Source organism: Vespa crabro, chromosome 15, assembly GCF_910589235.1.
Source record: "Vespa crabro chromosome 15, iyVesCrab1.2, whole genome shotgun sequence".
In the NCBI taxonomy this organism is placed as follows: Eukaryota; Metazoa; Arthropoda; class Insecta; order Hymenoptera; family Vespidae; genus Vespa; species Vespa crabro.
Genome location: NC_060969.1, coordinates 4,877,496 through 4,898,853, shown reverse-complemented (window position 1 = coordinate 4,898,853; position 21,358 = coordinate 4,877,496). Strand labels below are relative to the sequence as shown.

Genomic DNA, 21,358 nt, shown 5'->3' with positions numbered 1-21,358 from the left:
AATAATCCTAAATGTGGAGCTGTAAAAGACAGTGCACGCTCATTTGTTATATATTGATGGCAACGTGCCAATGAGAATCATACGAGTATGATATTAACCAATCATCTTTTAGATAAAGAAAAAATGGCGTTACTTTCTGTATATTACTCAGATAATAAACATCGACTAAATAACATCAAGGAAATCTTAATAAGAAACTCATTAAGAAAGGAAATGCATCGATGGTAATTCTCACGTTATTATTGTATCATTTAACCGTAAGATTCCACATTTCCACATGACCTTGCATGTAAATTATTCTTTTGTTCGTATTACGTCAGTGTTACAAACTGTTAAAACTAATAATCCTCAAAAAATAGGTCATTGTTTTCTTCGACTAATATTATTCTTCTTAGAATAAATATCTGTTGAGATTATTGTTGTTATTTGACAAAAAAAAAAAAAAAAAGAATTGTTTCAAAGGAAAAAACTGTAATATGCAATATGATAAATAAGAGTTACAGATAATGAATGATTATCGATATATATTTACATAGTTGAGAAAATTTTTCGTTGAATAGTTTTTTGCTAATAACACTTAAACATGTATGATTCATCACGTATATTGTTGTTTACTCTTATTGCACTTCAACCTTCTACTATTTATCTGTCTACTTTAATTGTACTCCTCGTATCAAGAAGACCAAGAAATTTATTAAATTGTTTTCGATATCAACATACTATTTAAATTACTTATTAAAATTTTATTAAAATTACATAGTTATTAAAATTTAAGCGACATTGTGTATCGAATTGGTTGGATTTAACATTCATTAAATTCTACCGTCGCATTAGCAAAGAACGTGCATAATAATCTTTCTCAGATACTTTCCGGTTTTATCGTTATCGTCGTGCGATATTAAAACGTCTTATATTTAATTACTTATGTATATAAGATCGAACGTTCAACATGAGAGTGTTTTTATTTCGTATGGAAAAATAATTTTAATAGTTTATCAAATTAATAATCATAGAAATATATATATATATATATATATATATATATATAAGATGTGAAATAAAAAAGGGCACTCGTTTAAATAGTACAGTCGTCATTTAAAATAGATCATTAGAAAGCAAAAAAAATAAACTCGTAATTAAAAGAAAAAAAAAAAAAAAATAAATAAATAATTTATAGTATACATAAACGTATTAATAAATATTATATTACTGTGCCATAAAAAAAACTTGTATTGGAGAAATGTGCTCGATGATTACAATTAAAACAATAAGAAATCAATTGAAAATATACCTTCTAGAATCTTCTAACAATGGAAATATACGAACAGTTTGATTTCTAATTAGTTTAGGTTATGTGGCTCGTTCAGTGTTCACGTTACGAAGTTCACGTTATACGATGTTGCATACATGTGCATACCATACAACGAGGAAATTTAATCTTTCGTCTACACTTTATGAATTTATTAGGTCGATTTCGTGGAAATGACATCGAACGGGAAGATTTTCTTAAATCTGCGTATTGTTTAAAAAGATGATTATATTCGATGTTATCTTTTCGTTACGTATGCATCGCTAAGTACTTATTATATATATATATATATGTATGTAATTTGTAGTTTAAGTGTACTTGAAGAATGATAGCAAGAAAATTGACGTAGTTAGTTTCTTAGGATTGTTTGAATTAAATTGCATAGATTATGCACTTGTGAGCAGCATACATTGGTATCATTAGATTTCACGTTTTCTTCCTATTTCCTCGATCTTTTCAATTATGAAGATAGGTTAAGTGCATTCGCAAAATGTGCATCGGCAAATTTCAAAATAGTCAGTGTAATTGCATATAATGCAGTCTATGATACGTGATGGAATGTAAGAAACATTAATATACATCTTGTATAATCGAAATATTTTACCTTATCGACTCAAAAGATAAGCTTTACTACAAACGCCCAATAAAACTTGTATGACGTCGTATTTACGTATTTCTTAATCACAATAAAAATTCTCCATAAATATATCGTATTTGAACGACGATAAGAACAATTTATATCATTAAAATCGTGAAATATTCAGATTTAATGACTTATTTATTATACTAGAGGTGTAAAATTTAAAAAAGCCTCTATAATTTTTCTTTCAGATTCAATATTTTTTTCTTTTTTCTTCTTTTTTTTTCTTTCTTTTTTTTTTTCTTTTTTTTATGTGTGTATTTAAAAAATAAATCTTTATCATTTTAATCTTTTCGTTTCAAAAAATTTATACAGTTTCTCGTATCGGTCCAATATAAATGACATAAAATGTATCTTTTAAATTTATATTTTAAATAAAGTGAAAAAGAATAGAAAAGAAAAAAAGGAGCTATAATTAAAAAGACATTAATGCGAAAATTAACATGTTCTTGTTTCCCCACAAATTTTTTAATAGTTCCTATCTACGTAACAACCTTGATTCAATTTAGAAATGAGCGAGTAGTATTTTCAGACATCAGCAATCGAGACAGTTTAATTCTGAATACAAGTGTTTTTCATTAAGATTTATCCGATTGATTAATATATTTACGATCTTCGTTCGAACGTAATAATTATTAGAAAATACTTTAACTATTTCTAATGATCTATTTTAAATGAAGTAACAATTTTAATTGTTTTTAAAAGACAAATTTTAAATGACGACTGTACTATTTAAATTAGTGCCCTTTTTTTATTTCATATCTTATATATATATTTATATGGTTATTAATTAGATAAATTATTAAAATATATGTGCGTTGAAAGAAGGAAATAGTTGAAAATAGAAAGATTAATTTTATCGATTTTCCGATAAAAATTTGTAATGAGAGAAAAGTAATTTTTTATTTTACAGATAAAGACGATTAACACATACGACGCAAAAAGTTGCAACTATTAATTTCTAATGACTGATGATGGTACCTGCTATGACTAAGATGCATTTATTATAGCAAACTATTCGTACTCGCATAAATTGCACTAATACTATTATTTTTTTTTTCTTTTGTTTCGTATATATTTAATATACATATATCATTTGTGCGACACAATACATTTGAAACTTAAGCCTGATAAATTCATTAGTTATTTTTTTTCATAAATTATCGATCGATATACATATGTAAATTAACAAGTGTTGTCATTAATTCGTCACTTTAATATCATTGAAATAACATCGATAATTTCTCACTCGACAGATGTTAAGGTGGTTATTAGTTCGCTGAGAAAATTTATTCCTCCTTTAATAGTTCAGTCTTCGAGTTTACGTTAACCTGTGATGTTCGGAAATGTTTTTTTTTTTTTATTAATAACTATTGTCACTTATTTTCATTGAAGTTGATTATATTTTTAATATTCGTGATATATATCCCATTGAGCCTATTCTTCATTATGTCGAAAAAACAACAAGTCTTGTTGTTCATGCAACTAATTGCGTAAGATATTTAACAACATTTATTTGCAATTATAGATTTAAATTGAATTCGTTTTTATATTAAATTGTAAAATAAAAGATACAGATAAAATAGAAATGTGTAAGTTTCATGTTAACCATAAGAAAAATAATTGTAGGTTATATCGTATTATCATTAACATCAATATAAAACGCAAATGCATCTTCAATAAGTAAGATACTTTCAATCTCGTATATCGGCTAACAGAGTCATCTAGTGATCAGACGTAATAGTGCATAAATATTCAAAAAAAAAAGTACACTACAATTTTTTATACATTCTAATTGAATAATTAATATAATACGCGTGTGACTATATATATATATATATATATGTACGCATAATTAATTTAATTTTTTAATGAAATTATATGAGAAATAATTTCATTGATACTAACAGATGTCACTAGTTATATACGGAAGAAATATTCAATTAATCTTAAAAAAGAAAAAAAAAAAAAAAAAAAAAAAAGAAATATTTACGTTTGATCCCTTATCATTCCATTTAATGTGCATATAGTCATTCGAAATTATCGCGAAGGATTTAGTAAGTACAGTGATTTTATTCGGAACAGATTAAAAACAAATACGTAAGTTCTCATTTGATTTTGTGTTAAATAGAATTAAAATGAAAGAAGAAATATTTGTATAACGAAGTTTAAAGTCGACATATATACGTATGCATGTCGAATAATACTTAACTCATCTATCTTTGCAATTAACTTTCAAGTTCATGCTTGTACTTTATGTTATCGTACAATGTTCAACAATATTTTATGGAATTTTGATTAACATTATAGATAGATAAGATATCATATTTAATTTTAATAAAGCGATATCCTATCGCAAATATATCGATAATCATAGTGTTTCGAATTCTTTTTCCTTGTCTTTTTTTTCTTTCTTTAATTCTTTCAAAATATAATCGTCATATGTATGCGTATATATCTGCGATAACAAAGGCTTTTTTTTTTTTTTTTTTTTTTTTTTAATCAATCCACTTTTCGTATAGATTTGCTATGAGCGATTGTAAATCAAATTTAGTAACGGTCCAAAATTGGGGATCGGCTAATGGACGAGACGTAGAAAAATATACGTTAAAAAATGAAGCTGGTCAAGAAGTGGATATTATCACGTACGGTGCGACGATAACTAATATCAAAACACCAGACAAATATGGCAATGTAGAGGACATACTACTTGGCTTCGATAATATATCTGGTATAGATAATTTTTCTCTTTTTGGATCTATTTTTTTCCTTTCGTTCTTTTTTTTTTTTTGTTTTGTTTTGTTATTATACTTAAATTTTCATCCTTAAATATTTCTTTTCCGTAGGCTATTTATCTTCCGATAATCCGTATTTCGGTGCAACGGTTGGTCGAGTCGCAAATCGTATTGCAAAGGGACGTTTCGTTTTGGATGGTAAAGTATATAAACTATCACGAAATAACGGCGAGAATAGTCTTCATGGAGGTACGAAAGGTTGGAGTTTTAAAATATGGAATGCTACAATCGATAATGATGCTGTCGTGATGACCCTGTTAAGCGAGGACGGAGACGAAGGTTATCCTGGAGCCGTAATCGCATCAGCAAAGTTTAGATTATCGAACGATGGAAGATTGTGCATTGAAATGAAAAGTTTCGCTAGTAAACCCACTCCCATTAATTTAACTAATCATGCGTATTTCAATCTCGCCGGTCATGTACGTTATTATCATTAATTATCATCATTAATTAACAAATTTATTGTCGAATTTATTGTCGAATAAATCGAATTCTTTCTTTTAGGGAACTAATGCAAAGGAATTGTACAATCATCGAATCGTTCTCAATGCTGATCGTTGGACTGTTACGGATTCAAACAGTATTCCTACCGGAGAAATTAGATCTGTTAAGAATAGCATAATGGATCTTAGAAGACCGACGGTACTCGGTGATGTCATCGATAAAGTACCTGGCGGTGGATATGATTACAATTTTTGTTTGCCCGAAAAAACTGATAATACCAATATGAATCAATTCGTTGCGGAAGTCGAACACACAAGTTCAGGTAGATATATGACAGTCCATTCGAATCAACCAGGTGTCCAATTTTATACAGCTAATTCTCTACCTGCTTTTAATACCACCGGTATATCTGGGAAAGATGGAAAACATTATTTTCGACACGGTGCTCTATGTTTGGAAACACAAAATTATCCTGATGCTGTTAATCACGTGAGTCATTGTTTTATACGAATGCATAATATTAACAAAATTTAGATTTTATCAAATATGATACTGTTCCAGGCAAACTTTCCAAATAGTATTCTGAGGCCAGCGCAATTATATTTGCACACTGTCTGCTACAAGTTTGGAGTTAAGAAGTAAAAGAATTTTATATATATATATATATATATTCATGAAAAGTAAATAGGAGGTATAAATAAATAATATCAATAATGCATATTGAATCATTTTTATCGTTTATGCTCTGCCGTTAATTTTGTTAGATGGCGTTGTAAGTTCATAACTAAAAAGAGTGGTACTTATCATCAGAGAAGTTATATTTCAAAATTAGTTTAAATGTTTTACGTTAGGTGGTGCTAAATGTTTGATTTTACAGGGATTTTTATCAGAATGATTACCGAATGATTTCTTTTTATCTATATTTGTTATGTCTATAAATGTAATTATTAATAATTTATCCATAATATTGTTTATAGAATCCACATGATAGCAGGTACCGATTATGATAGATATTGAAAGATGATTTTGCAAAAAGAAATCTATTTCTCCTCTTATATTCAAAACTTATAATTATACATTTTATTTACCAAAATTAATTTTCTGTATCTTCACAATTTCGGTTGTTTTCCTAGGTGTTCTAATTAACATTTAGGAATGTTCAAAATTCATTAACGATAACGCAATCGTTATTGCGCAAGACGTATCGTCTTTTACAAATATTTTAACAAGATAGAGAGAGAGAGAGAGAGAGACAGAGAGAGAGAGAGAGAGAGAGAGAGAGAGAGAGAGAGAGTGGGAGGGAGAGAGAAATATAAAGCGAGTATCGATTGACATAGCAAAATAAAATTGTGAGAATAAATATAATACTTAAAGATATGAAAAAAAGGTACCGCAAAAATGAAGTTTTGCCTTGGACTCGTTGAAATAATTTGTCTAAACGAAATATCGTTGCAATTAAAGTATACCACTATTAGGTTATATTTGAGATTCTTTATAAAAGTAATTTTAGATTATCGTCAAAATCTTTGCAACGATTATAAATGGAAATTTTTCCGACGAAAATATTTATTATACGCTAATAAAAATACAGCGAAGATAAAACTGCACAATGTTTTATATTATCGATCTTTAATAGAACCGACAGAGTCCAAAGAAATCCATTAAAACATCATGTAATCGTCTAATCGTAAGTTTTATACGAGTACCTAATTTTTTACGAAAGCAAAAATATTATTTATTGAAAATATCTAATAACACAACGTTCTTTCTACGAAATAAATATTTAATATGTTCGCACTTTGAGCAAGATCACTTTAGAGATTCGTGCAAATTTGTTTGACGAATATCGTACGTAGGTTTTAAATTGTTCTAAAGCAAAAAAGCATTTTATCGAGTATCGGATAAACGTATCATAAGCAAAAGTACAATTTATTATTGTCAAAATGCATAGAAGGACGTACGTTTGACGAAGTTCACGTGCTTAATATCAGTCCTTCATAACCTCCCAACGTAAAGAAAAAAAAAAAAAAAAAAAAAAAAGAAAAAAGTATAGGACATTGGTACCGTATTAGCACCCATTCGAAGTCATCGAATTCGAGTGAGAGTGTGTTTGTGTGAGTGAAAGAGAGAGAGAGAGAGAGAGAAAGAGAAAGAAAAAGAGAGAGATAAGATCGTAACGAGTAATGTACAATAATGACGAGGCCTTGTACTGCTTGTATGTAAATTCTAAAGATTAGGTAATATGCGTAGATAGAAAATATCTCTTCGCTTTTAGGATTACCGAGTGAAACGTCAACAAAGTACACATCGAGGTTGGCACCCTGAGCATTAGAAGTATTTTAATATTGGCCTTTCGTGATTCAGGATGTTCTATAGTTCACGTAAAAACTTAACAATAACACAGAGGCAACACACGACAAAGGTACATGATCATTCATTTGTTATCAAGATATACTCTAGACGCCACAGATAAGATAATCCATTGATATGCGTTATATATTACGAGTGAGACGTTTTTGAGGAATCTTTCTTCCCAGATAACGTTGTGTTCACCTTATAAGCGTTTCCCTTCGGTTCAGCTGGATGTTTGTGAGTACTCGTCGACGACTTTCTCGGTGGCTTCGTTATCTGTGTCGTTGACAATCCACTTACAGGATATTTATTCCTATTGGAAGATCCCATTCCATTGCCGTTTCTGGAAGTGCTTTTAGCAAGAGCAAACGAGTTCGATTCGCTAGGATGTTTTGGCATCACAAATGCTTTAGTTTGCTTTAACAAATAGCGATCGTTACATAGAGCAGATATCAATGGGAGATCCAAGTTTCGACTCTTTTCACGCAAAGTTCGTATATCCAACATCCCATCTTCTTTTCCACCTTCGGGTTCTTCTTCGGTCGATGGCTTGATTAATTTTTTTAATGCGACGTTCTCTGGGCACGATGGTAACGGTTGATTTTTGTCAAGAGTCTGAGAGAAGAGAAAAAAAGTCGATCGATAAAACATGATAATTATAATAAGATAATAGATTATATTATTAAATCTTACTTGTATTTCGTACGGTGGTGGAGGAGGTGGCGGTGGCAATCTACGATGTTGCTTGGCATGTGGTAAAGATTTCATCTTTGTTCCCGATGGAGAATCGAAGCATTTCAAAATATTATCGTCACTCTTTGTTCTAGAGAACGCGTGCAAAGTGTGAGGATGAGCGAGCGTTGGTAATTCTCTTCTGAGACTCTGACTGCCATTCGAGGAACATGTGACACCGCTGTATAAGGAGCTTGTACTGGCAGCGTAAGGGCTGCTCAAGCTATTGTGTAGTAAGTAACTATTCGAACTATTGTCGCTGGTGCTAAGATTTTGATTGGAAGCATACTTCGTTGGTGATGAGAATGAGGAGCCAGGGAGGTAGGGAGTACTACGATACATGATTGCCGATTTGTTGTTGAACGACGGATAAGGCGGAGGTGGATAAGCAGCCATAGCGGCTAATAAGGATCCCTGTTTTGCATCGATGTATTCCTGTTTCGAAACAGCTGGATCCTTCAATGGGAACATCACGTAATCGACGTCCGAGTAGAGTTGTTGTTTGTACTGTTCTATTTGTGATCTAGCCACTTGGCTAGTGTAAACGGTGGCTAAACTAGGTGGTGGTGGCGGTGGTTGTCTAGGATGTAGCATTGGTGGTGGAGGAGATGGTGGCGGAGGTGGTGGTGGCGGGGGCGGTGGTGGGGAACCTAAGTAGGGTAATAATACCGGACCAGTGCGGGAAGCATGAACGTCCAAATAATTGTTAGGGCCGACCACGAGTGCAGCGACAGGTGCGTGCACTGGAGTAGGTTTCATCTTATCGCCCGGATATGTAGGTGGTTGTATTCTAGGTGGAGCCTTTGGAATGATCAGTGGTACCTCGGTAATACCTGCGTTACACGAAAGATTTGGATGGCTCCCAGTGATAACTGCATTTATTTTCGACGAAGCAATTCGAGAAACGATGTCCTCATCGATCGCTGTAGGATAGAGAGCAGAGATCGTTTCTTGCCTGCTATTGTCAGACATCTCGGGATAAGGTGGCGGAGGTGGCGGTGGTTCTCTTGGCGTCACTGCATCGTTTCTGGGTGGTGTAGGAGGTGGTATCATAGGCATTCTTAAAGTTAAACCCGTGAAATCAGCTCGACTGGCGTTGTAAGGTGGTGGGGGTGGTGGTTCTCGTTCGACGTTCGGTATTTTGGATCTTGCCGAGTGTATAGACGAATAATCCATCGTTATTGGATAAGGAGGAGGAGGTGGAAGCTGTCTGTCACTGTCAGTTCTAGGTGGAGGAGGTGGAGGTGGCATAGTGACATAGTCACAATCGGAATCCATCGAGTTACTGATGGTTTTGCGAGGTGGATAACGTCCCACTATTAAATCGGAAAGTTCATCGGCAGATAACAATGGTCCAACGTTCGAAGGATCACTACCGTCTCCTCTAAAGCTTCCCGTGCTTATTATACTGTTGCTTCGTGATCTCGATTCTTCGAGTTTCCCATCGAGCGACACTACATTGTCAACCTCTTCATCGCCTTTGCAAAGACTGTAAATGGGTTCTTGATCTTCCGTTCCGATATCGTCCGTATAAATATCGCTCGTTTCAGATCTTAAACCGCTATGAATCGTGTAAAATCCTGAAGTCACGGAAGCCTCGTCGGTGGTAGATTGAACGGAACTCAATGCACAAACGTCGCTAGCCGCAGAGGATTCATTAGTACCACTGGTTGGCGAATAAAGATCGCCGATTCTTTCATCCTGCATCTCGCTACTTCTTAAAGTGTATACGCCGCTCGTTTCACTGGCGATGTCTGTACCTAGATAGGTCAGTTTATTTCAAAATTCATAGTGTTAAAAATTTTTATATCTATCGACACGTTTTCTTTTACCTGTATATTTACCAGTCTTTCTACACCTATCGTAGATAGCACCCGGGAAACTAGCAGTTTCAGAAGAAACAGCCGAATTCTGAGCCGTATGAGAATAACCGAGCTCCAAACTCGATGTAGCCGAAGCTCGACGCATTCTTTGAACTCCATTATTAGGTGCATTTGCAACGACCACTGTACTACAACTACTGCTGCACTGAGAACCATCAGCCACAGTGTTTGTACTCGAAACAAGTCGTAATGCTGATGAAGGCGTAGTTTCGGCACCATCGACTTCTAGAAATAAAGTTCTAAGGTAAATGTTGTTGTTGTCTTTTTCTCTTTTTTTCTTTTTTTTTTTTTTTTCTTTTCTTGTTTATATCGTAAAAATGTACAATCGGTATGGACCACGAGTCAAGACCTACCATCAACGATAGACATTGGCGGAGATGGTACTGAACGATCACCTGCGTTCGTTTCGCTACCATTGGGTATTCCAGTTTGAATACTCGGATGAGAACTATTTTCGGTGAGGCGAGGCAAGCATTCAGTCGAAGCTGGCGCTGTATCTGGCTCATCTTCGCTGTGAACTCGATCGCTGACTATACCAGAGGTTGTATTTGACGAAGTGCTCGAGATAACGGATATTCGTTGATCGCCACGTGCTCCACGCGTCGTTAAACTCAATTTGCAACGGGCAGGATACATGTAACAATCTCTCAACACTTTTCTCTCTGAAATATCCAATGAATTATTCGTGATAAACGATCCAACAACATCGAAATCATCGTCAAACATCATACAAATATGACGAGGCATACCTTCCTCTTCTCTTCTTTTCGCTTCATTTACTCTGGGTGCTATAGCCATGGAAAACTGATGAGTGTCTCGGCACAATCCCAAGAGTAACTTGCTCTTGTCATCGCAACCACTGTAGAGAGTGAGTTTGTCCGGTTGATCGACCGCACGTATTTCGAACTTCTTTCGCTGTTGATAAGAACAAGAATAGGTTCTATGCAATCGAGATCTTCAAAAAAGAATTTATCATTCTTAAAAGATGAAAGTGATCTGATATTTTTATTCTACGTACGTCGAAGCACAGCTTGCCGATATTGTTCCAGGCAAAGATACGTGGTGTCTCCTCCTCGGCGTAGACTCGCACACCGCGAGCGCAAATCGCGAGGAGTATCCTTCCTGGACCAGCCTCGTTTTTGCTTCTTCGCAACCGATATAGGTGAGCGTTGAGCGGCGCCTCCAACAACAACGCCTCCCGGATGTATTGGAGTTCTGCCTCCTCCCTCGAGAGGCCACGATTATCTCTGTGTTGAGCTGCGAGGACGGCGAGCACGCTCGACTCGAGGCACATCTAAAGAGAAATCCAAAAAAAAGACCCCTGACTTTCTTTCTCGTCATAGTTAGAGACCGAGTAGGATTAATCCAATTTATAATATTTGCTAATCATTCTCATTTGAAAAGTGGACGACCAATCATAGTAGATTTCTCCTACAACTACTTAACCTTCACAAAATACTACAAGGAAATAAGAAAAAGAAAGAAAGAAAGAAAGAAAGAAAGAAGAGTAAGTACAAATGGGTCGTACGTGAGGAGGAAGATAATCCGTGGGCTTGCAATAGCCGACGGATCCAGCGTGCGGTCTGTGTCGTTCTTCAGAGTAATCGCCAAGGTCGGCCTGGAGGGCGAGCCCAGCGAGCGTGAGCAATGGCGTAACGATCGAAGGTTCGTGAAGGGGATGGTGAGGATGAAGACTCTCCACTCCGCCGCCATGTCTAACGACGTTGTCCCGTAGCTGCAGGTAGTAGTGATGTCGCGTAGTTTCATCGCTGAAACAATATCAAGTTATTGATAAACCAAAGGATATCTAATTGCTTCGACATTAAGTCTATTCTTATCGTTTACAAGAGACTTTATATTACTTAAATTCTTTTCTTCGATGAAAACATACATCGTCGTTGTCTTACCTTAACAGCAATGGCGTATCGACGTAGTAACGAACACGAAAGTAAAGTATAAAAGCGGGTCTTCCGCTGCTGTCCAAACCCTGAAACCCAAATCCAAGAAACTGAAGCGATCAGCTCGAAGAAAAGGAACTTTTCGAAAGTCTTTCAAGTCAAAGTGTTGTCAAAAGCTATATAGCACGAGTCGGGGACCGAATAAAGAAAGAAGTCGGAAGCCAGACACGGTAGCGAATATAATCGGTAGTCGAAAATTGAACATAGAAAGGGGACTACTGTTGTATTTTTCTTTTTTTCTTTTCTCTTTCTTTTTTTTTTTTCTTTTTCCCCTTTGGAAAGGGCCTAGAGACGAGGACGAAGGGCTACGAATCGTAGGAAATTATAGCCGAGAGCCCGCATATTTTAGCAACTATAAATATTAATCCAGCATCATCGTGCATATTTTTCCCTTTCTACCTAACCCCTCAAGCCCTCTTTCTTTCCCTTCTACTACTCCAGTCCTTTTCCGTCTCCGTGTCCTCCGCTCCCGTTCGTGAGGCTGTCCAAGGCCCCCTTCTTCCCTTCGGCGCCCGACCGAGCTACTCTCTCGCCCTTCTTTGGAGCCGCCCTCTCCGACACCCGTTCCCTCTCTTGGCATCAGCGCGCGCGGGATGCTTCCGAGAGTACAGTCGCTACTAAAATCATGCCAATTTTACCATCCGTACGATGGACTTTGGTGTACGATTCATGTTCGGTACGAGCGACGAAGATTCCCGAGAGTTTCATGAAAAATAAAGTGGATACGTTTTGATAATTTAATCAGAGATTGATAAGGGAATACGTTTTCACTTACGTAAGTGTGCGAATTTCGCCAATTCTTCGGCGCGTACTTGCTCAATTTATTATCGGGGTCCACGAAAAGGTATTCGCCATCTGTAACATATCAATGGTCTTAATGATTTATCCCACGATACGTTTTACTATTTCTATTACCAAAAGGATATTGTAATAGAATATTTTTTTTTAATCTTCTAATACTAACGTGAAATGCAATTATCCCTTTATTATCCTGAGATGAAACTTTACGAATAATATTGACTCGATGTTTAATTTGTAGCGTAATTTCTATGTCAAAAGAAAGAGAGAATGAGAGGATGATTATAGTACGAGTTAGAGAAGAGATCTATTATATAGCAAGGGGAACACACTCGATGCCTTGCCTGACCCATATGAACCTGTACGAGTCACGCGCTCGAGCTCGCGCCTGTCCCGATATGGTTCTTCCATGCTGAGGTATCCATTCTCCTTCTTTATTCGAATCTTTTTTTGCCAACGACCGATCGGGCCGAAATACCAATGCTCTCCTAAACGAGCGAAACAATGAAAGAACTCCTTCTCGCTGTAAGAGATGTTCTTGAATGAGAGGAGACTTCCCGAAAACTTGTCCTGGCCACATGGGGCCGGACACTCGAAGTACAACGAGATGCTTTTTCTTACAACGATCCGTTGCAAAATTTCGTCACCCTTAGAGACATCGAGCATGATGATGATGATGATGATGATGATGATGACGACGACGACGACGATGATGATGATGATGATCGATGAAGGGAAAAGATTAATCATCGCATTAACGATAATAATTCATTTTACAAATTTTCTAGATACTCGTTGTTTTTTCAAAAAAAGCAAAAACCAAGAGAAAGACTATAGCGAACCAAAAATGTTATCTAACGTAAGGTAGAGAAGATTAGGTAGGAGTTAAACTGTGGTGTTGGGTTTGCTTCGAAAGATTCACCGCAGGAAGCCGTCTCGATTTCTATAATCAGCCGAACGACATGCTCGAAGCAATAATTAGCTCTTCGAGAGAGAATTCAGGAGGAGAAAGAGGGAGGGAGGGAGGGAGAGAGGGAGAGAGAGAAAGAAAGAAAGAAAGAGAGAAAGATAGAAAGAGAGAGGTAGTTGGAATCGAGTTATTCTTCTTCTCTTAAGGTCTTCCTCTTCTCGAGACGAAGGGGGCACCTGTGTTACTCGAGGTACAGCCCGGCCATTACTGGAGAATGTTGCCCGAGGACTAACACTATCCCTCGTACATCCACCCATTCGAGTTCATGGGGATCGATCGTATCCACTGAAATCGCACGTTTCCTCCCCTTCGTCCTTCCTCTTTCTTCATCCCTTTCTCTTATCCTCTTTATTTCCTCCTACATCTATCTTTAATGATTTTTCTATATCTTTTCCTTTTCCCGTCATGTTGAAGCTACATATATATATATATATATATATATATATATATATATACATGCGCGCGTTTGTGTGTACGTGTGCATATTTAAGTATAGATATAAACGCAAATGTTTTTTTCACCAGAACGATTTCAACTAGTTTTATATCGGTTCTTGATCAGCCGGTATCTTTGATATGAAAGAGCACGCGTGTCCTTCTTAACCGAGCATAAGTATTTGCGTGGACGGTACTTTTTGTCGGGAGTGATTTTTCGAGTCCGACGGTCCTGTTCTCCCCACCTCGATAAAGCCTCCCTCCTCTCTCCCTCGACGGGTACTCTTTCTCTCTGACTTACCACACGGAGCAAGACTCACGTGTGCGCAAAAATTCACCGCGAAGGCAGGAATTCGCGAGAGGATGGACCCCGAACGACAGAAAATAGCCAATTCCTTTAACTCTCATTCTTTCTTTCTAATTCCAAATGGTATCCTTCAAACGCTATCACTTTTGTTTTCCTTAAATTTCAATCATTGGGAATACTATGTAAGAAGTTTTCTTTACATTCTTGTATTTCAATAAAAAACTTTAAGAATAATCTCAAAGAGCCTTAAGAAAAAAAAAGTTAGATTGCTACATTAAGGGCAAAATAAGATACATATTATATATAGATCCCCAGACGATCTTCCCTTAGGGGATCAATGAAGGACTCTTGTCCACTGACGTTTGGCAATTGACGCAAGAGGTGCTGCTTATGAGATTCGACAGAGAAAGGACGCTGTTATACGAACGAAAGAAAAAGGAAGAAGGAAAAATAACGAAAAAGAGGAAAAGAGGAAAAGAGAAAAAGAGAGGAGGAGGAAAGGTTTGGAAGATTGAAGGAAGGGAGGAGTGAAAGAAAAGGGAGAGAAGGGAAGGAGAAAAAGGAAGTAAGAGAAAAGAAAAGAAAAAATAAAGTAAAAAATCCAAAGGGGGAAAAAAGGAAGAAAGAAAGAAAGGGGGAGAGAAGGACGTTGAGGTTGCTCGTAACACAGAAAGAGAGAGAGAGAGAGAGAGAGAGAAAGAGAGAGAGGTTCTCGTTCGTTCGTTTGGAGGAGGAGGAGGAGGCTTGGCTCCGACGAGGTGTATATCCGCTGGACCTGCTGGGGCCCTCCTGATATCTTTCCTCTCTTTCCTTCTTACTCTAAAGCTACAAGCAAGCGCGTTATGGGCCCCTCTTTCTCTCTTTTTCTCTCTCTCTCTCATTCTCTTCCTCCCTCTACCTCCGTAAGGCCGCAGCCGCCGTTCTACGCTGACGATTCTCGTCCTCCGAGAGAGTCCTCCTTCCACATTCCTGGGCTCGGAGACGCCGTGCGGTGGAGACGTGAGGGCGGGAGGTGGAATACGAGAGGCCCTATACAAATCACCGAGCTACCGTCTTACCCGGGGATCGTTCTCTCTCTGTCTCTCTTTCTCGAGCCCTTCCCGCCTATCTTGCTCTCTCTCTCTCTCTCTCTCCCCCTCTCTCCTTCCCTCTTTCTCTTTCTGGTCGCTCTCCACTACCTCTGTTTTTTGCATCCTCTTTCTTAAGGCAGCCTATTATCTCCCTCATTTATCGCGTTGCTTCTCTTTCTATTCTTTGTACCTGACTCTCCTCCCCTTTTTTCGATTTCTCCTTCCATCTATTCTTCATCCTACTCTATCCACCTTCCTCTCCATGCTGCCACTCTTCTTTGCACTTTTTATATATATATATATATATATATATATATTTATATCCTTCTCTTTTTTCTTTTTTTGTTATTTTTAATTTTTATTTTGCCTTCCTTTCTTTCCTTCTTCCTTTATATCTTCGAACGATCGACTTAAATCTTTTTATATTCATGGATTAGATCTCTTCTAGATTTTCATAATTTTTCCTTTCAAGATAGAAATGATGATTCACATAAAGTTTACGATAACTATTAAAACCTTTTGTGTTTATTATTCACGCGATTGCAATTAAAAATTGATATTTGTAGATGAAAAATAAGAAGTGATTATCGCCTACCGTCTTTTTAAAAGAATATACCTTATTAAAGGAATCCTCAGTGCAATGAAAATTTAGTATGAAAAGGGAGACGTGTACAAACGCGAATGAGTACTTTGAAAGATAAAATGTTCTAATCGTATTGACTAAGGTTGATTAGGGTTAGGTGGATGAATTTAAGAAGGATGTAGGTTTGCCGACGATCTCGTCGTGGAAAAAGGGTAAGGAAATAGGAAGCAAAAAGTAGATATTTCTTTTTTTTTTCCCTCTCAAGTCGTGGTATGGCTCGCGCGCCTTAGAACCTGCCAGCGCTGCCTCACCGTGATGGGGTACCGCTGGAATGTAGAATGGAGGGGTTTGCAGGGCTCCGCAAAGTCCAAGAAGGGTCCAGCTGGTGGGGATACCAGTCGAACCGGCTCGTCTCGCTGCTCTTGGTAGAAGGAGAAGGCCGAGGGTGGCGGGTGACGATAGACGCGACGAAGGGAGGAAGAGGAGGATATCTTGGTATGCATAAAGACCACGAGATTAACCAAATTTTTATATCCACTTCCACCCTTTCCCTCTACATTTCATTCTACACTTCAACGTTGTTCTTGCGTATTTTGCATTGACATTTTATCGGGAGGGAGAGATGGAAGAAAGAATCGGAGCATCATGCGCGTGTCTAAATGGCCAAGTTTTGTTTCTATGTACGAAGTTTGATCATGTTGCAACTATGACATTGTCCTATGTATCTAGAGTAGTACAATGTATCGATAACATTTTAATCGAGTCTTCTATCACTGGCTTGAAACGACGGGGAAAAGACGAAGGGATCAAGGACAGACAAAATCGAAGATGACGAGATAGTCGTAAAAATGTACTAAGGTAAAGTGTTCGTTGCCAAGAGCGAAAGTTACTCACCGGATAATATGGCCAGTCCGAAGAGTTCGCAGTCTCGCATGCCCTGCTGACCGAGAAGCATACATGTCTGCGCGTATACCTCCTTTACTCTTGACTTAGCCTATAGTAAAAACAAAACGAAGAAGTTTGTTAAAGAGAGAAATAGAAATAGTATATATATATAAGTGTGTGTGCATACATAAAAATCGGATTGGCAGATGATAATGGAAAGAATTGGGGGAACATTTTTTTGTTGTCGAGAAAAGCGAGAAAATCTCAGGGACGAAATGCATTTAAAAGTTCCTTCGTTCCGGATGGGTAGAGCGTCTCGTAAACGTTGACCGTGGAATGCGCGTGCGCGCGCCAAGGTAGAAGGACGATTTATCGTCTCTTATCGAATATTTTGAATTCCTCGAAGCGTTCCAACGCCAACACCGATCCTCCCCGACAAATCCCCCAGCATAAAATCATTCTATCCGATCTACACCTAAGCATTGCCGAGCTTAATTTCGGTCCAAGGATTGTTCTCGAATATTTTCTTTTTTAAAAACTTGATTAATTGTTAATGACAATTCAGAGATAATATATACGAGGTCGATAAACGAACTTAACACATGATGACGATCGAGAAAGGAAAGAACTTCCTCGAAGAGTCTGAATCTAAATTCGTTCTTTACAAACGAGTCTCTCGTTATAATTAGGTAGATCTTATCGTATGAGAACGTACGCTATCGAGTGTACGATGTGGAGGGGAACATTGGTATCACGTACATGGTCTATGTTGGGAATAATCTCGTTCAAGATCCCAGGCGATTTATCATGAACAATTTATCCCTTACAATATGATACTTGTGTTTTCGCCTTAAAGATTGTCCGTGGTAAAATCAATATATTCTTCGAAGCAGGAAGTAATCCTATTCATATGCTTATTAAGTATCTTTTGTACCTATATTATCGTGAAGTCCTGTTACCAAACATATAAAAATTTCTCATTGGATGTTTGACTTAAGAGAGAGAGAGACTTAAGAGTATAGATCTCTTTTACGATCTTTATGTTCTATCATAGTAATAATTTTAATATAGCCCCTTTCTTCTTACCTCAACGACGAAGTAAAGAGGATCACCAGGAAGGGCGTGTACAGCGAGGTAGCGGCTGGCGGACACCAGAGGTTGAAGGCAAGACCGCGCAGCCGTGACACCGCTACCACGCATGCTGCATGCTTCATTTCGTCGCCGCTACGTCCAGCGTCCGCACTGAAATCCAAAAAAGATGTCCTTATTACACTCATTCACGTATCCCTATTGTATTTGCCCCTAAGAAAGGAAAAGTAAGTAGCAAAGATTTCGTAAGAATTTATTGGGTTCTAAGATCAATGATCTTATTCATTATCGAAGAAGGATGAACCCGCACGAAAGTAAATCCGATATTTTCCTTCTTCCGCCCCTTCCGCCGCTCCCTCCCGCATCCCCACTTTACGATCACCCCGTTCCTTTGGATACACCACTTGGTCCGCTGCACGTTCATACTTTTACTCGGTTACCCGCATAGCTGCTTCGCCATTATAAAAGCCGGTCTCTCCTCTCTGGGCTCCTCTCTTTCTCTCTTTTCTCCTCTCTTGCCTCATCGAACCTCTCAGCGACGCATTTCGCAGCCGTTCAACCTGCGTCCCTACAGCATTCTCTTCGCGATCACCGACCCCATGCTCGCTCGCTCAAAAAGAAAACCGCAGTGAATATGTATATATACATGTACACACACACACACACACACACACACACACACACACACACACACACACACACACATGGGCGCGCGAGTATATATATATATACTCTAATGCACATCGCTTATTGTTCTTATCACGCGTTTTAAAAACTGGATCCGGAAGGCCTAACTCAAAGAATCCAAGTCTACAATGATAATGCACAAGCGAAAATGGCATGGGCTTATCAAACTTTTCTTGCTCGTTCTCTTATCGTGGCCTTCTATTAAAATTTTTTTTATAATTGATACGCATAAAGAGTTTCGTACATATATGATTAGGTCTCATAATTTGATTAGGAGTATTATTAGTTTTTCATTGAGAAATAGAGAACCGGTATTCTCGATCATGTTTTTGCAATCATAATTGAAATACATCTGAAAAAGCATCCACGAGAGGCAAATCGATACTTATTCATAAGTAGTAAATTAATGAACACGCTGCATATTAGATTAAAAGCTGCGTATCTTTGAAACCTCCTTGAATAAACACTACTCACGTTATTATACTGATAAGCGATATTCCTACACCTTTTTAAAATTTACGCGATACTATGTAATATCGCTTCACTGGCTGTGACAATCTCGTTGTAGCAATAACGGTGACGCATTCAAACTAATTCATCATTGAATCTGTCGTTTGTCAAGTGCTATTAAATGATCGATGATTGATCCAAAAAATCCAAAGAGAATGTCCCTTTAAATAAATTTTCATCGGTTCTGTCCGATCGTTATAAGATCAGTGATCGCCCTTTTAAAAATTATCTTTTATTAAAATTATATATCAATAAATTAAATAATCTTTTATTCTTCAAGCTATCAATATGGCAGCTAAGTTAGTGATGGCAGATTATATAGTGATCGTGGTGATGCTTCTCATTAGTTCTGGTATCGGTGTCTATTATTGGCTCACTGGTGGACGACAAAAATCGACAGAGGTAAAAACAATTGTACGAATTAACTGAGATCGTAAAAAAAAAAAATGTGTTATTATATAAGAGAGAATGTGTCTTTCTTACAGGAGTACTTTGTAGCGAACAAATCTATGAGTGTTATACCAGTGGCAATTGGCTTGATGGCTTCATACTTGTCGGCGGTCAGCCTACTAGGGGTCAGTTCGGAAATTTACGTTTACGGTTCTCAGTACATGGTGATAAACATCTCCTACGGCATTGCCACCGCATTCGTTGTCTACTTTTACTTGCCCGTCTTCTTCAAGCTCAACGCCACCAGCGCTTTCGAAGTGAGTACATATCCGAGGAGAATCATTTTCACGCTTATTTCACGTGAAAAGAGAAGCAGTCTTTACGGATCGTGCTGTGTGTTTGAATTTTAGTATATATACGTGTCGAGATTCTAAGCAAATAAATAAATAAATAAATAAATAAATAAATAAATAAATAAATAAATAAATGATTAGGTCAAAACGTTAAAATGATTGCTCGTACGATCCGCTTTGTTCCTTTCATTCTTACATTTATTGGCGTATCTAAAAGTGAGATCACTTGCAGTATCTTCAGAAACGTTTCGGTACGCCGACAAGGTTGTTAGCCAGCGTCGCCTTTTTCCTTCAACTTCTTTTGTACACCGGCGTCGTGCTCTACGCGCCGGCACTCGCGTTGGAAGCCACGACAAATATCTCGAGGAGTTTGAGCGTGATTGGCATCGGATTGGTCTGTACATTCTACTCAGCGATTGGTGGCATCAAGGCAGTTATTATTACCGACGTATTCCAAAGTGCCCTCATGATTACAGCCATTATCACAGTGATAGTGACAGCGGCGATTGATGTAGGTGGTCTTGCACGAATTTGGGAAATCTCAGCCGAAGGATTACGATTGGAATTTAATAAGTAATATTTATCATACATATGTATATATATATATCTAATATTATCTTTCTCTCGCATCTATCAAAAGTCTATTACTTTGTTTGATATTTCAATATATAGCATTTCTCCCGATCCAACGGTACGACATACTTGGTGGAGTCTAACGTTTGGTGGTTTTTTCACCTATCTTTCCTTGTACGGTGTCAATCAAGTTCAAGTTCAAAGAATGCTAACAGTCCGGTAAGTAAATCCATATAGATTCTTCACTATTATGGAAAAAAATCATTCTGATATCTTTCTTTTATATCTGATCTCTAAATCGACGTGTTTCGACTTAGTAAGAATAGCTATCTCCTGCGAATGTACCTTTCAGGAATCTGGGAGCGGCCAAACGGGCTCTTTGGTGGAGTTGGCCGATGGCGTCTATCATGTCATTGACCATTTGCTTTGCTGGCTTGTCGATATATACGAAGTATCGTGAATGTGATCCCTTGAACTCGGGAAGGATCACCTCGAACGACCAACTGATGCCGCTTTACGTAATGGACACGTTGTCAAAGTATCCTGGAATACCTGGACTTTTTATAGCTGGGATTTTCAGTGCAGGACTCAGTACG

The 21,358-nt window shown here is 37.2% G+C and overlaps 3 protein-coding genes across 13 annotated transcripts in view; 2 read left to right on the top strand and 1 right to left on the bottom strand.

Moving 5' to 3' along the window:
- Positions 1–123: 123 nt before the first annotated feature.
- On the top strand, positions 124–5,906 carry LOC124429319 (galactose mutarotase). Of its 3 annotated transcripts, XM_046974448.1 has the most exons (6): positions 935–968; positions 3,980–4,049; positions 4,472–4,680; positions 4,796–5,163; positions 5,249–5,677; positions 5,750–5,906. In XM_046974448.1, the coding sequence occupies exons 1-6, from the start codon at positions 950–952 to the stop codon at positions 5,828–5,830; spliced, it is 1,176 nt and encodes a 391-aa protein (XP_046830404.1). In that variant the 5' UTR covers positions 935–949; the 3' UTR covers positions 5,831–5,906. The 3 variants fall into 3 exon arrangements, with proteins under 3 accessions (XP_046830406.1, XP_046830404.1, XP_046830405.1); XM_046974450.1 differs by lacking the exons at positions 935–968; positions 3,980–4,049 and adding an exon at positions 124–224; XM_046974449.1 differs by lacking the exons at positions 935–968; positions 3,980–4,049 and adding an exon at positions 3,203–3,442.
- Positions 5,907–6,212: 306 nt separating this feature from the next.
- Positions 6,213–18,375, bottom strand: LOC124429314 (protein expanded). 4 transcript variants are annotated; one of them, XM_046974438.1, is made up of 11 exons: positions 18,247–18,375; positions 17,170–17,269; positions 12,889–12,968; positions 12,063–12,142; positions 11,684–11,924; positions 11,174–11,449; positions 10,905–11,070; positions 10,509–10,817; positions 10,105–10,380; positions 8,234–10,032; positions 6,213–8,155 (listed from the first exon to the last, which is right to left on the bottom strand). In XM_046974438.1, the coding sequence occupies exons 1-11, from the start codon at positions 18,358–18,360 to the stop codon at positions 7,688–7,690; spliced, it is 3,909 nt and encodes a 1,302-aa protein (XP_046830394.1). In that variant the 5' UTR covers positions 18,361–18,375; the 3' UTR covers positions 6,213–7,687. The 4 variants fall into 4 exon arrangements, with proteins under 4 accessions (XP_046830394.1, XP_046830392.1, XP_046830393.1 ...); XM_046974436.1 differs by having other exon boundaries at positions 10,509–11,070; XM_046974437.1 differs by having other exon boundaries at positions 10,117–10,380; positions 10,509–11,070.
- LOC124429315 (putative sodium-dependent multivitamin transporter) overlaps positions 8,402–21,358 on the top strand; it is a 17,936-nt gene continuing 4,979 nt past the window's right edge. For 3 of the 6 annotated variants that reach the window (XR_006943424.1, XR_006943423.1, XM_046974440.1), the window contains exons 1-6: positions 16,568–16,770; positions 19,727–19,848; positions 19,932–20,153; positions 20,422–20,762; positions 20,862–20,981; positions 21,115–21,358. The exon at positions 21,115–21,358 is cut by the window's right edge and continues 74 nt beyond it. Coding sequence is in view for 4 of the 6 variants with exons in the window: in XM_046974440.1 (XP_046830396.1) it covers positions 16,614–16,770; positions 19,727–19,848; positions 19,932–20,153; positions 20,422–20,762; positions 20,862–20,981; positions 21,115–21,358 (1,206 nt within the window). In the remaining 2 variants the exon portion in view is untranslated. Of the gene's footprint in view, positions 8,506–10,264; positions 10,400–16,567; positions 16,771–18,340; positions 18,477–19,726; positions 19,849–19,931; positions 20,154–20,421; positions 20,763–20,861; positions 20,982–21,114 lie in introns of those variants that run through there. The other 3 variants (XM_046974442.1, XM_046974444.1, XM_046974443.1) reach the window with 3 other exon arrangements.

Bases quoted from the DNA above. Each gene is read 5' to 3' on its own strand.
- LOC124429319 (XM_046974448.1), top strand. The intron at 4,050-4,471 runs GTAAGTTCTCAT...CTTTTCGTATAG, and splicing joins AACAGATTAAAAACAAATAC to ATTTGCTATGAGCGATTGTA. The intron at 5,164-5,248 runs GTACGTTATTAT...TCTTTCTTTTAG, and splicing joins ATTTCAATCTCGCCGGTCAT to GGAACTAATGCAAAGGAATT.
- LOC124429314 (XM_046974436.1), bottom strand. From the start codon at position 18,360: ATGCGTGGTAGCGGTGTCACGGCTGCGCGGTCTTGCCTTCAACCTCTG. The intron at 12,143-12,888 runs GTAAGTGAAAAC...TTTGGGTTTCAG, and splicing joins GGCGAAATTCGCACACTTAC to GGTTTGGACAGCAGCGGAAG. The intron at 11,071-11,173 runs GTACGTAGAATA...TCTTATCAACAG, and splicing joins TCGGCAAGCTGTGCTTCGAC to CGAAAGAAGTTCGAAATACG.